This window comes from Mesoplodon mirus (assembly GCF_964341445.2).
Source record: "Mesoplodon mirus genome assembly, chromosome: 7".
NCBI lineage: Eukaryota > Metazoa > Chordata > Mammalia > Artiodactyla > Ziphiidae > Mesoplodon > Mesoplodon mirus.
In genome coordinates this window covers 81815528-81828402 of record NC_138983.1, presented here as the reverse complement: position 1 = coordinate 81828402, position 12875 = coordinate 81815528, and the positions used below count along the sequence as shown (strand labels likewise).

Genomic DNA, 12875 nt, shown 5'->3' with positions numbered 1-12875 from the left:
TTATTTTTCCAGCTTGTCTGTTTCTTCTTATTCCTCAGTAAACTTAAGCAATTAACCAGCACATTTCCTGGCACACAGTAAGGCTCAATCTGAGTGAGTTCTTTCTCCCCAGCTCCCCCGTCTATTTTAAGTTCTTCTTTCAGAAACCAAGTCAAATGAAAGAGGCAGTACTGCATAGTGTTTCAAGCAGAGGCTGGTGAACGTTTTCTGTAGAGCCAGACAGTAAGCACTTCCAGCCCTGTGGGCCATAGGATCTGTCCAGCTTACTCTGCCATTGTAGCCGACAACACAGGCAATACTGAAATGAATGGGACGGCTGTGTTCCCAGGAAACTTTACAGAAACAGCCGATGGCCCGCACTTGGCCCTGGGCCATAACGTGCCGACCCCGGGTTAAGACCTTGGGATCCGGCATCACACAGACTCTGGTCCAGCTCCCGGCTCTGCTCCGTCTCTGGGACCCTGACGAGTGTGTCATTTCTGTGCCTTGTCTGTAAGACACAGGGATACCAACAGCCATTTCTTAGTCTGTGAGAAGTGCGTGAGATAGTGCACGTGACATGCTGGGAACACTTCCTGGTCCATAATAAATGAGCATAAAACATTAGCCATCAGGTATGATCACCATCGTCAAAATAGAAGAAGAATGGGGGCAACTGAATTTGTCCAGGAACGGCAGCAATATCCCTGGTAAAGAGTTAGTGGGTGGACTTCCCTGGGCGCACAGTGGTTAAGAATCCGCCTGCCAATGCAGGGGACAGGGATTCGAGCCCTGGTCCAGGAAGATCCCACATGCCGCGGAGCAACTAAGCCCATGGGCCACAACTACTGAGCCTGTGCTCTAGAGCCCGCGAGCCACAACTACTGAGCCCGCGTGCCACAACTACTGAAGCCCACGCACCTAGAGCCCATGCTCCGCAACAAGAGAAGCGACCGCAATGAGAAACCAAGCACTGCAACGAAGGGTAGCCCCCGCTCGCCGCAACTAGAGAAAGACCGCGCGCATCAACGAAGACCCAACGCAGCCAAAAATAAATAAATTAAATAAATAAAATAATTAAAGAAAAAAAGTTAGTGGAGCCAGGGACTTCCCTGGCCGTCCAGTGGTTAAGACTCCACGCTTCCAATGCAGGGGGTGCAGGTTTGATCCCCGGTTGAGGAACTAAGATTCTGCATTGGTGTAGCCAAAAAAAAAGTTAGTGGAGCCAAACAAGCAAGGAAGCCAGGTAACTGAAAATGCATTTTCTTCTATTATCAGTGGCTTTCGTTTTTACCCACATAATGAATCATCCCCTGTAAGCGTGTGAAATTACAGGTTGGACTGGGAATTGCAAGACCTTCCTTAACCGCTGGGCAGTGAAGGACCTGCCTGGGCTCTCACGGCCCCACGATGCTTCGTGCTATTAGGAAAAGCCTCCAAAAGACTCAGGAGAGCTGGCTTTTAATCCTGGCTCTGGATCTATAGGACTGATGCCTAACCTTGGGGAAGTCGCTGAAACTCTCTGAGCCTCAGTTTATGCCATGATAGGGGTGGTCCCAGGGACCTCTATAAAAACAACTGAAGGGGGAAAGGGGACCTGGGATTAATGAGTAGCTCCTTGGCAGAAATTGGAAATTGAAGCTCAGAAAGGTAAAGCCAGTTGCAGCTGGCATTTCAACTTGGGTCCATCCAACTCCAAAGCCCTTGCTTTCTCGATTGTGTTCTGCAGAGCTTCCCCATTAAAGCAGCAAGGAATATTGGCCGACAGAGGGCGCTCTTCTCACAAGACAGGACGTCATGACATTGCAGGGACAGAAGACAGTATCCAGGAGCCACGTGGGAGAGCCTGGCTGGACTGGGAACAGGGCAGAGCAGGCTACAGGGAAGGCCAGACACAGGCAGTCATGGGGATGGGGGCTGCCGCCAAGGAGCTGTCAACCCCCTCATAGAACAACTCGGCACGTCATTTGTGGCCCCTGGCTTCCTTTTTCATTCTGGCCATTTCCATCAGTTTTGCCGTAATTCAGAACAGAGAAAGACATGATTGATACATACGGGTGACGTGGGTTTCCTTACTCAGCTGCCTTGTAAGAACGGCGCCACTGTGACTAGCGCAGCTTGTTTCCACACCTCCTTTCCCAGAGCTCAGAAAGCACGAGTAAAGGCAACAACCAACAAAACCCACAACACGGCGGCACACCTGACTCTGGGACTTCAATTTCCCACGCCTGGTGCCAAGACTCTATGGGATTAATCAACGGTTGCTTCAGGGCATTGCAGATGGCCCTGCGGGTTATGTCCTGCACAACTTCAGTGGGCGCCATCCACATGGACTACGTTGTGAATGGTGACCCTGGAGTTGTGCAACATGGCAGCCCTAGGTAATACTTTGATGAGAGAGCTATAATTTACAAAGTATGGTCCTGGGGGCTTCCCTGGTGGCGCAGTGGTTGAGAGTCCACCTGCCGATGCAGGGGACACGGGTTTGTGCCCCAGTCCCAGATGATCCCACATGCCGCAGAGCGGCTGGACCTGTGAGCCCTGGCCGCTGAGCCTGCACGTGCAGAGCCTGTGCTCTGCAACGGGAGAGGCCACAACAGTGAGACGCCCGCGACCGCAAAAAAAAAAAAAAAAAAAAAAGAATGGTCCTAGGCACAACCTGGCTGCCAATGCACTTTGTCAAACAAAAGTTTTTCTTTATATTTTTCCATCTTGTATTTTATTCTAAGGGTAATTTATCTGCAAATGTATTTATCTGCTAGCGGGGGCAGGTCTTGGGAGGTTTCCCTGTCCAAAAGGACACTTACAAAGGAGGCATCTTGGCTGCTCCATGCTGGTTTGCTTGACTCTAAAGCTGAGGGTTATCATGTGCTTATTAGGTGCCAGACGCTGGACTAAGCAATTTACGCACTTTGCCCACTTAATACCACAGTCACTCAAGGTGGTAGGAACTATTGTTACAGGAGTGGGGACCGAGGCCCTGAGAGGTAGATGATTTGTGCACGTCCAGTATAAAAGCCGGTCAAGAGCAGGGCTGGGACGGCGCTGGAGTCAGCCTGACCTCAGGGCACGTGCTCTAACCACTGTGACATCTGCACACACATCTGGATTCCTAAGCGCCCCGCACCTCACCCCCATCCCCCAGTAAAATGCTGTCACACCCTCCTCTATTGGTTAGGGTCACCACAACACCTGAACTAAATGCTTTCATTTGGGAACTCTTTGTCGGGAGAAGAACAGTTCTCATCATACTTAATCTGTATGATATCAGGGCAGTCCTCCGTGGAAACTCCATCCAAGGAGGAAACACAGCGCCCTCACCAGGAACCCCAAAATCAATTGGAAACAAGAATATGCCGGAAGCAAGAGGGCCACGAATTTTTTAGAAAAACTGGGCTTCAAAATATTTGATGAGAGATGCTCTTCAATACCTCTCCCTTTCCCCCCTCTTCCTTTCTCTTCTTTTAAATAGCCAGCAGGTTGGGGTCATCAGGAAGTGGAATTTGTAGGAAGGTGTCAGTCAGTCCACAGGCCGCCCTCACACGGATGCTGCAAAGGACCCCTCCATGAATATGAGCGTCATGGATGGAAGCTTCTCAAGCTGGGGACGCCCCGACAGAGAGCACTTTTGAGAAGATGGGGCTGTGGAGAGTCCTGCAAAGTGCCCTGGGCACAGGCCAGGGGAACACTTGTGCAGCTGCCTGTAGTCAACCGAGGAATGAAGCAAGGTGCAAGTGCGTGTAGGAATAAGAATTGAAAAAATCCGTGCATATTCGAGTGACCTTGAGAATATGCTTTCCTCAGTGTGAAAACCAGTCAAGGCTACTGCTCCAGCTAGCATCAGGCTAAATGGTTTTCTCCCCTCCTTTTTCCACAAGTGGGGATAGTGTTTAATTTGCACTGACTAGCTGTGTGGCCCTGGGGAGATTACTTAACCTCTCTGAGTTTCGGATTCCTTGTCTGTCAAATGGGGATCACGGGAGAACCCAGCTCATAGGTTGCTGTGAGCGTGAAATAAGGGAGAGCAGGCGAATTGCTTAGCACAGTGCTGTTCACGTCAGTGATTCCTCCTGCTGCTCTCCTGGTTTCTCTTCTTACAAAACATCTTCTTCCGTCTTATCTACTCAAGGTTAGAGGTCTTCATCGCTGTTTCCCACAATTATATAAGAAGCACCTTTTAAAATAAAGTCCCCATTCCATAGTTGTACACCCGTGTTCATAACAAACTTACTCAAAATGGCCAAAAGGTGGAAGCAACCCAAGTGGCCATGGATGGATGAGCAGATAAACAAAATGTGGTGAATCCATACAATGAAATATTCAACTGGAATGAACCATGAGGATATCATACTAAGTGAAATAAGATGATCGCAAAAGGACAAACAATGTAAGATTCCATTTATATGAGGAACCTAGAATAGTCCAATTCACAGACACAGCATGGTGGGAGGGGAGGAAGGAAGCAGGGGGTTTGATTTGATGGGCTTAGAGTTTCAGTTTGGGAAGATGAACAAAGTTCTGAAGATGGATGGGGATGATGGCTGCACAACAGTGTGAATAGATTTAATGCCACTGTGAACTGTACACTTAAACATGGTTAAGATGGTAAATTTTATGTGTATTTTACCATAATTTTGAAAATTAAAAGTTAAAAACAAACCCCAAAATGAAACACCTCCAAGGTTTCTCCGAGGTTTGGGGTGATAGAAATGGATGAAAGTGTTCTGAAAGCAGGTTGTGGTGATGGCTGCACAACTCCATCAATATATTCTAATTGATTGAATTGGACACTTCAAATGGGTGACGTTTCTGTTATGTAAATTGTACTTCAGTGAAGCTGTTAAGAGCAAGCAAGCAAACAAACACATGCTGTGATCCGGAGGAAACTTTGGAGGATGAAGGAGCTGTTCACTGTCTTGATTGTGGCTATGGTTTCACAGGTGTACCCATATGTCAAAGCCCATCCACTTACAGACTTTAAACATGTGCCGTTTATGGCATGTCAATTATATCTCAAGAAAGCTGTGTTTTAAAAAGGCAGAACAGTATTCCATATATAAACAAACTCCTTATAATATATTAAACTCCTTATAATATATTAAACAATATAATATATTAAACAATGCCCCCTTTGGATGGAAATAGTTTTCAAATTTTATGCCCCTATAAATAATATTTCAGTAAATATCTTTGTAGGAAAAAAGAAGAAAAAAATGCAGATATTGTTTGCTGCTCCCCCTCTTCTTCTCCCCACGGGCAAGCCACAGAGTCAGAATTTCCCAGGGAGGGGGTCTGGGAACCTGTAATTTTACTGAACATTCCTGAAAAATTCTTGGAATCAGACATGTTGGGGCACATTGAATCAAACTTCATGAACTTGGATTTTCAGGCTTGGGAGTGTGAAATCCCCTTTTCTTTGATCCCTAAAAAATTCTGTAAGTGTTCCATACAAATGATTCTAAATTCCCAGGCCCTACTCCCAGGGAGGATGTGTATGGTTGCCAGATTTCGCATAAATAAAGAAATGAATAAATCAATATATAATAAACTATAGGGTGTCCGTTAAATCTGAATTTCAGATAAACACCAAATAATTTTTTTAGCATAAGTGGTTCCTTGCAATAGTTGGGCCACACCTGTACATAACAATTATTTGTTGCTTCTCTGAAATTCAGATTTAACTGGGTGTCCTGTATTTCTTCTGGGAATCCTAAGTATGAGTCCTCAGGCCTGGGGTGAAGCCCAGATCTGCACTGTTGGTCTGCTCCCCACGTGCTTCTCACGAGGAGGATCCTTAGAACTCATGTTGAGAACCCCTGATCAGGTCAACACCTTCTGGGTCAGGAGCCCCTCCTCAGGGCGGCCAGTGGATCCCAGTGCATCCCACAAGTGAGCACACTTTAATGTTGGTCCAAGGAGGAAAAGGGGGCTGAGAAGCAGCAGGAGAAAACTGCCCCAGATTTTCAAAGCCAAACGTGGTGGATGCGGTGTCATGGGCCCTGCAGCCGGAGGGACGGTGCTGATCTTCTCTGAGTGAGTATTTAGGGCTGCCTAGGGGACCGACACCACAGGATTCTGTCTAGATTCTCTAAACTTTATTTATTTATAACCAGCCTCGTCCCAGAAAGGACTTTAAGCCTCAGAAGTCTCAGTCCATGCAGCGTTCTTGGTGCTGGGGAGTGAGGTTAACACGCCGTCTCTCTGGGACACACACGACAGGTATTGTGTGCTCACCACGAATGGGCATTATTCTGGGAGTTTTACAATGATAACCATCTCATTTAGCCCTCGAGATAAGCCTGCAAGGTCATTGCTGTCGTTGGCCCCATTTTGTAGATGAGGAAACCGAGGTTCCGAGGGGTCCAATGGCTTGTGCAAGAGTGCACCGAGTAGGCCAGTGGCAGAGCTGGGGTTCTGACCCAGGACTGTGTTGCTAACCAGCCCCCATCCCGCCTCCCTACTGAACCAGATACTTCTGGTGACTGAGCTTTGCTGGGCGAATTTTGGGTTACGTTCCGCTTAACCTGGGGCCATACTTTAGGTCCTGATCCCGGGAACATTTCTGATCCGGTGTGATAACAGCTGGCAGGCCTTGAGTGTCTACTCCGGCCAGAGACTTTGACTTTTTATACATAGATACTCTCTCAACGCCCTGCACCGCTGAGAAGACCCAGACCCAGGCACGCAGAGAAGCCTGGCCGAGGTCGCAAAGCTAGGAAGTTGCAGAGCACTGATCTACCTAAAAAGGAAGCATCCATCTCTGCATCTTCAAAAGCACACACCTGCTTTCCACCTCCCCTCGCCAAGCTTCACTTTTCAGGAAAATGCTCTCGCTCTGGGCTGGTCCCTAGGCAACTCTTGCATGTAATTCCAAGAAATGCCCAGAAGAGGGCGCGAGGACTCGCTCTCCGCGGGCACCCACGCGATGGGGCTGAACTTCGCAGAATCGCGAAAGGAAGAGTGACGCGCTCCAGACGAACTCCACCTGTGGCCGTACCCGAGCCCTAGGCTGCACGGAAGGTGACACAACACGGCACCTCTGCACCCCGCCCTCCCCCCGCCCCCCCCCTCCGCAGGGGCCTGGACTCACCGAGGCTGGGTTTTCGATGACCAGTTCATAGGTCAGCCCTCCGGACCCAAACCTCAGGATGTCTCCCGGTAGGAGCTTCACAGCCACGTTCTGAATGTGGCACTCATTGACGAACGTGCCGTTGCAGGAATTGAAGTCGTGGAGAACAAAGCTGCTTTCGGCCTCATTATATTCAATGAGTGCGTGATGGTTGTCGACGTCTGCAGACTGAAATGCAGAAGGGGGACAGTCAGAGCCAGGAATATCAGGAATAACAAGGAATAACTAGTGCCACTGACACTGGGGGCCCCAATGTGCTAACCACTTCATCTGGCTGGACAGTCACTGCAATCCTCATTTTAAGAGGAGGATGCTGAGGGTCAGAGAGGTTAAGTGACTTGCCTAAGGCCACACAGCTAGTGAGTGGAGGGTCACCAGAGCCTGACAGCAGACCCAGAATAGATGCCCAGTTTTGGGGTAGGGCGTCAGGCAACACAGAGGCAAGAGGGAACTCGGGGGGAATTGGCCAGGAATTGGCCACTTGATAGTTCTCTGATCCCATGCAAGTATCCTTTTGGTTGTCCCGAGTGGCAAGACAGCAGAAATGGCCCAACACAAACAAGAAAGGTCAGTTGGCAAGTGACAACTGTCCATTTACAGCAAGTGTTAAAGTTCAGGGGAGGTTTTGTAACAATTGTTGTTTGTTCTATTCATTTTTAAAATAACATGTTTTTTGTAATAATGCAGAAAATGAGAACTAGAGAAAAACACAAAGAAGACATTAAAATCACTTAGACTCCCGTCCCCCAGAGGCAGGCACTGAGAACATGGTGGTTCACATCATTCCAGTCTTTTCTCTATGCTTACAATCTTTTTAAAAAGTTTAAACACAATTGAGCTCACACCACAAAACATAGTTTTATAACTACCTTTTAAAAGCCTTGGTGTACAATGAAGGTTTTTCCCATGTGATTAATTATTAGTGTTGCTTCTTAAAGCTAATCAGAATTTATCTAACCAAAGATGATCTATTTTTCAATAGGGGCCCTGGTGTGACCACATTTCCCACAAAAGAGAGAGACCCCAGACAGTGAATTGTCAGTGGGGTCAGAAACCTCCTGTGTAACCACTTTAATAAGAAGAATGAGCAAAACTCAGCACCAAGGAGGAAATATCACATCCCCCCTGGCCCTGGCGCCCTGGACTATGGGCTGCAGGGCACGTGCGAAGTCTTCTGTCTTCTCAGGACACTGCCTATGAGCCATCCACACCAGCCTGAGACTTTGCAACTATTTTCTAAGTCACTCTTCTCAGAGCGCCTCATCCAACTTTCATAGAGAGTACTTGGACTTAGAAATCTATACTAATGTCCCACAATATAATTATAACCAATAGCTTTTATTAATAATAGCTTATAGTATATGAATAGATAATAATATAACTGCATATATTAGTAGAATATATTAATGACACATTATGTGTAATTACACAAATGCCAGGAAATTTGCTAAGTGCTTTACTGCATTATCCCATTGCATCTTCACAATAATTCAAAGGGATACTTCCTCATTTCAAAAACATTTAATTTTTTATTGAAGTCTAGTTGATTTACAATGTTGTGTTAGTTTCAGGTGTACAGCAAAGTGATTCACTTATACATATATATAATATCTATTCTTTTTCAGATTCTTTTCCATCACAGGTTACTGCAAGATATTGAATATAGTTCCCTGTGCTGTACAGTAGGTCTGATAATTACTCATTTTTTAGACGAGGAAACTGAGGCATAGAACGATTACGTGTGCCCACAGTCAGCCACTTTGACTCACCTGGCTTGTTCCCAGGTTTGCCTGATTCAAATGACTGTGCCTTTACCCACTTTTCAAATTCCTACCAAACACTTTGACACTTAAAATACTGGAACACAAGAAGAAAGCAGGAGTAGCTCTATTAATTTCAGGCAGAGCCAACTTCAGAGGAAGGAAAGTTATCAGGGATAAAGAGAGGCGATACATAGTGATAAAGGGGTCGATTCTCCAAGCAGACATAACAGTCCTTCATTGTATGTACCCAACAATAAAGCATCAAAGTATGGAAGGCAAAAACTGATAGAACTGCAAGGAGAAGCAGATGAATCCATCATGGTAGCTGGAGACCTCAACAGCCCTCTGTCAGTGACGGGCAGACCCACCAGGCAGAAAATTAGGAAGAATGAAGTTGAACTGAACAGCACTACCATCATCTGGATCTAACTGGCAACCACACAGCTTCATCCCACAGCAACAAAACACACATCCTTCTCAAGCTCCCATGGAACATTCACCAAGCAGACCACATTCCAGGCCACGAAATATACCTCAACAAATGTAAAAGAATAGAAATTATGCAAAGTACGTTTTCAGAACACATTGGAATTAGGCTAGAAACCAATACCGGAAAGACAGCTGGAAAATCCCCAAATATTTGGAGATTAAACAACACACCTCTAAATAACAGATGGGTCAAGGAGGAAGTCTCATGGGAAATAAAAATTTATCTTGAGCTAAATGAAAATGAAAATACAACCTATGAAAATTTGCAAGATGCAGTGAAAGCAGTGCTTGGAGGGAAGTTTATGGCATTGAAGGCATACATTTGAAAAGATCTAAGCTTCCACCTTATGAAACTAGAGAAAGAAGAGCAATATAAGCCTACCACAAGCACAAGAAGCAATGAATGAAATAAAAAGCAGGAAAACAATAGAGAAAAGTCAGCAAAATAAAGAGCTGTTTGGTTTTTTTTTTTTTTTTTTTTTTTGTAAAGATCAATAAAATTGACAAACCTCTAGCAGGATAACCAAGAAAAAAAGAGAGAAGATACAAATTACTCAAATCAGAAATGAAAGCGATGGCATCACTACTGATCTCATGGACACTGAAGGGATAATAAAGGAATATTATGAATAATTCTATGCCCACAGATTTTATAACTTAATGAAGTGGACCATTTCCTTGAAAGACACAATCTACTGAAAGTCACACATGGAGAAATAAATACTCTGAATAGACTCATATCTAGTAAAGAATTTGAATCAATAATGAATAACCTTCCAAAATGGAAAGCACCAGGCCTGGATGGGTTCACTGGTCAATTCTATCAAACATTAAGGAAAGAATGATATCAGTTCTAAATAATCTCTTCCAGAAAATAGAAGAAGAGAGAACACTTCCCAGCTCATTCTGTGAGGCCAAGCTTATTCTAATAGCAAAACCAGATAAAGATATTGCAAAACAGGAAAATTGCAGACCAATACCTCCCATGAACATAGATGCAAAATCCTCAACAAAATATTAGCAAATTGAATCCAGTGATGTATAAAAAGACTTCTACACCACAGTCAAGTGGGATTTATTCCAGGTATGCAAGGCTGGTTCAACATTTGGAAATCAATTAATGTAATCCATCACATCAACAGCGTAGAGAAGAGAAATCGCATTATCATAACAGTAGATGCAAAAAGAGCATTTGACAAAATTAAACACCATCCATGATAAACTAACAAACCACCGAACCACCACAACAACTCTGGGCAAATTAGGGATGGAGGGGAACTTCCTCAACCTGATAAAGTACATCTATAAAAACCCTAAAGCTAACGTCATATTTAATGGTGAGAAACTAGAAACTTTCCAATTAAGATCAGGAATAAGGTGAAGATGTCCCCTTTCACCACTCATTTTCAACATTGTACTGTATGTCCTAGCTAATGCAACAAGGCAAGAAAAGAGAATAAAAGATAGATTGGGAAGGAAAAAGAAATCTTCTTTGGTGAGGTGTTTGTTCAGATCTTTTGCCCATTTTGCAGATGGCATGATTGTCTATGCAGAAAATCCCAAAGAACCGACAGAAAGCCCTCCTGGAACTAATGAGCAATTGTACCCAGGTTGCAGAATACATGATTAATATACAAAAGTCAATTGCTTTCCTATATACCAACAATGAACAAGTGGAATATGAAATTAAAAACACAACACCATTTACATTAGCACCAAAAAAAAAAAAATGAAGTACCTAGGAATAAATCTAACAAAATACTTAGCTATATGAAGAGGTATATGAAGAAAACTACAAAATGTTGATGAAAGAAATCAAAGTAGTCTAAATAAATGAAGAGATATTTCATGTTTATTTGAAATTCCTTAATGATATATGATGTTTAACATCTTTTCATATGCTTATTTGACATCTGTAGATTTTCTTTGGTGAGGTGTCTGTTGAGCTCTTTTGCCCATTTTTAAGTTGGGTTGTTTGGTTTCTTATTGTTGATTTTTAAGACTCATTTATATTGTTTATTTATTTATTTTATTGAAATGTAGTCGATTTACAATGTTGTATTAATTTCTGCTGTACAGCAAAGTGATTCAGTTATACATATATATACATTCTTTTTAAAATATTCTTTTCCATTATGCTTTATCACAGGATATTGAATATAGTTCCCTGTGCTCTACAGTAGGACCTTGTTGTTTCTCCATCCTGGATGTAACAGCTCACATCTGCTAACCTCAACCCCCCACTTCATCTCTCCCTCAACCCCCTCCCCCTTGGCAACCACAGTCTGTTCTCTATATCCATGAAGACTCATTGATTTTGGATACATGCTTACAGCATCTTTATTCATAACTGCCAAAAACTGGAAGCAACCAAGATGTCCTTTAAAAGGTAAATGGATAGACAAATTGTGGTACATCCATACAATGAAATACTAGTGATAAAAATAAATGAGTTATCAAATAACAAAAAAGACATGGAGGAATCTTCAATGCATATTGCTTAGTGAAAGAACCTAGTCTGAAAAGGTTACATACCGTATGATTCCAACTGTATGAAATTCTGGAAAAAGTAAAACTATAAGGAGAGTAAAAGATCAGTGCTTGCCAGGGGCACAGGGGCTCTGGGGCTCAGAATGAAGAGGAGGGGCACAGGGGATTTCAGGGCAGTGAAAATATTTTTTATGATACTGTAATGGTGGATACTTGTCACTATACATTTGTCAAAAGGAAAGAACGTACAACGCAAAGAGTGAACCCTAATGTAAACTATGGACTTAGTTAATAATAGCATATCAATATTGGTTCATCAGTTGTAACAAATGTACCGCACTAATGCATGATGTTAATAATAGGGGAAACTGTGTGTATTGGAGGGGTGGATATATGGGAACTCTCTGTATTCTCTGCTCAATTTCCTGTAAACCTAAAACTGTTCAAAAAATAAAGTATTTAAAAAAATGAAAACACATTAGTTCTTTGGAAAATGTCACCCACATCATCTTCATCATCATTGCCATTGATCTTTGTGTCCTTTGAACCTTTGATAACCCATGAATGAGAGAAATTCTGTGTTACATTTTGTTTCTCTCTTGCCAGGCTTCACTGCTTTCAGTTCCTCAAAAACTGTCAAGCCATTATTAAGAAATCAAAGCAAGCAGGAAGTTTTAAATGACTCCACAAATTCGGGTGAGCCTCTACCACATGTTAGGCCAGGAGACAGCTTCCTAGTTTGGCCCTATAATATCACTCGCTCCCTTTACTTGGAAAATTGCTAAATGCTGCTACTGGACAGACGCCCTGCTGCTAATACAGACTGACTCTATAAGCCCCAGCCTACTGAGCTGTCCAACTATGAGATGAACTGTTATTTATTTATTATTATTTTTATTATTATCCTTATCATCCTCTAACATATTTTGAGGGCTTCCTGTGAACTGGGCCCTGCTGAAGCATTTTGTGTGCATTTTTATCATTTAATCTGCATGACAGCCCTAAACAGGGACTCTATTATTATC

At 43.7% G+C, this 12875-nt stretch overlaps 2 protein-coding genes across 2 annotated transcripts in view; one reads left to right on the top strand and one right to left on the bottom strand.

Annotated features, from left to right (window-relative positions):
- Positions 1 to 12875, top strand: part of LOC309808830 (forkhead-associated domain-containing protein 1-like) — a gene marked incomplete at both ends in the record, with an annotated part of 1104685 nt that overhangs the window by 171160 nt on the left and 920650 nt on the right. The window lies entirely within an intron of this gene.
- LOC309808007 (forkhead-associated domain-containing protein 1-like) overlaps positions 1 to 12875 on the bottom strand; it is a gene marked incomplete at both ends in the record, with an annotated part of 79263 nt that overhangs the window by 52391 nt on the left and 13997 nt on the right. Inside the window, one exon of the mRNA XM_082628016.1 lies at positions 7070 to 7276. Within this exon, the coding sequence (XP_082484142.1) occupies positions 7070 to 7276 (207 nt within the window). The remainder of the gene's footprint in view (positions 1 to 7069; positions 7277 to 12875) is intronic.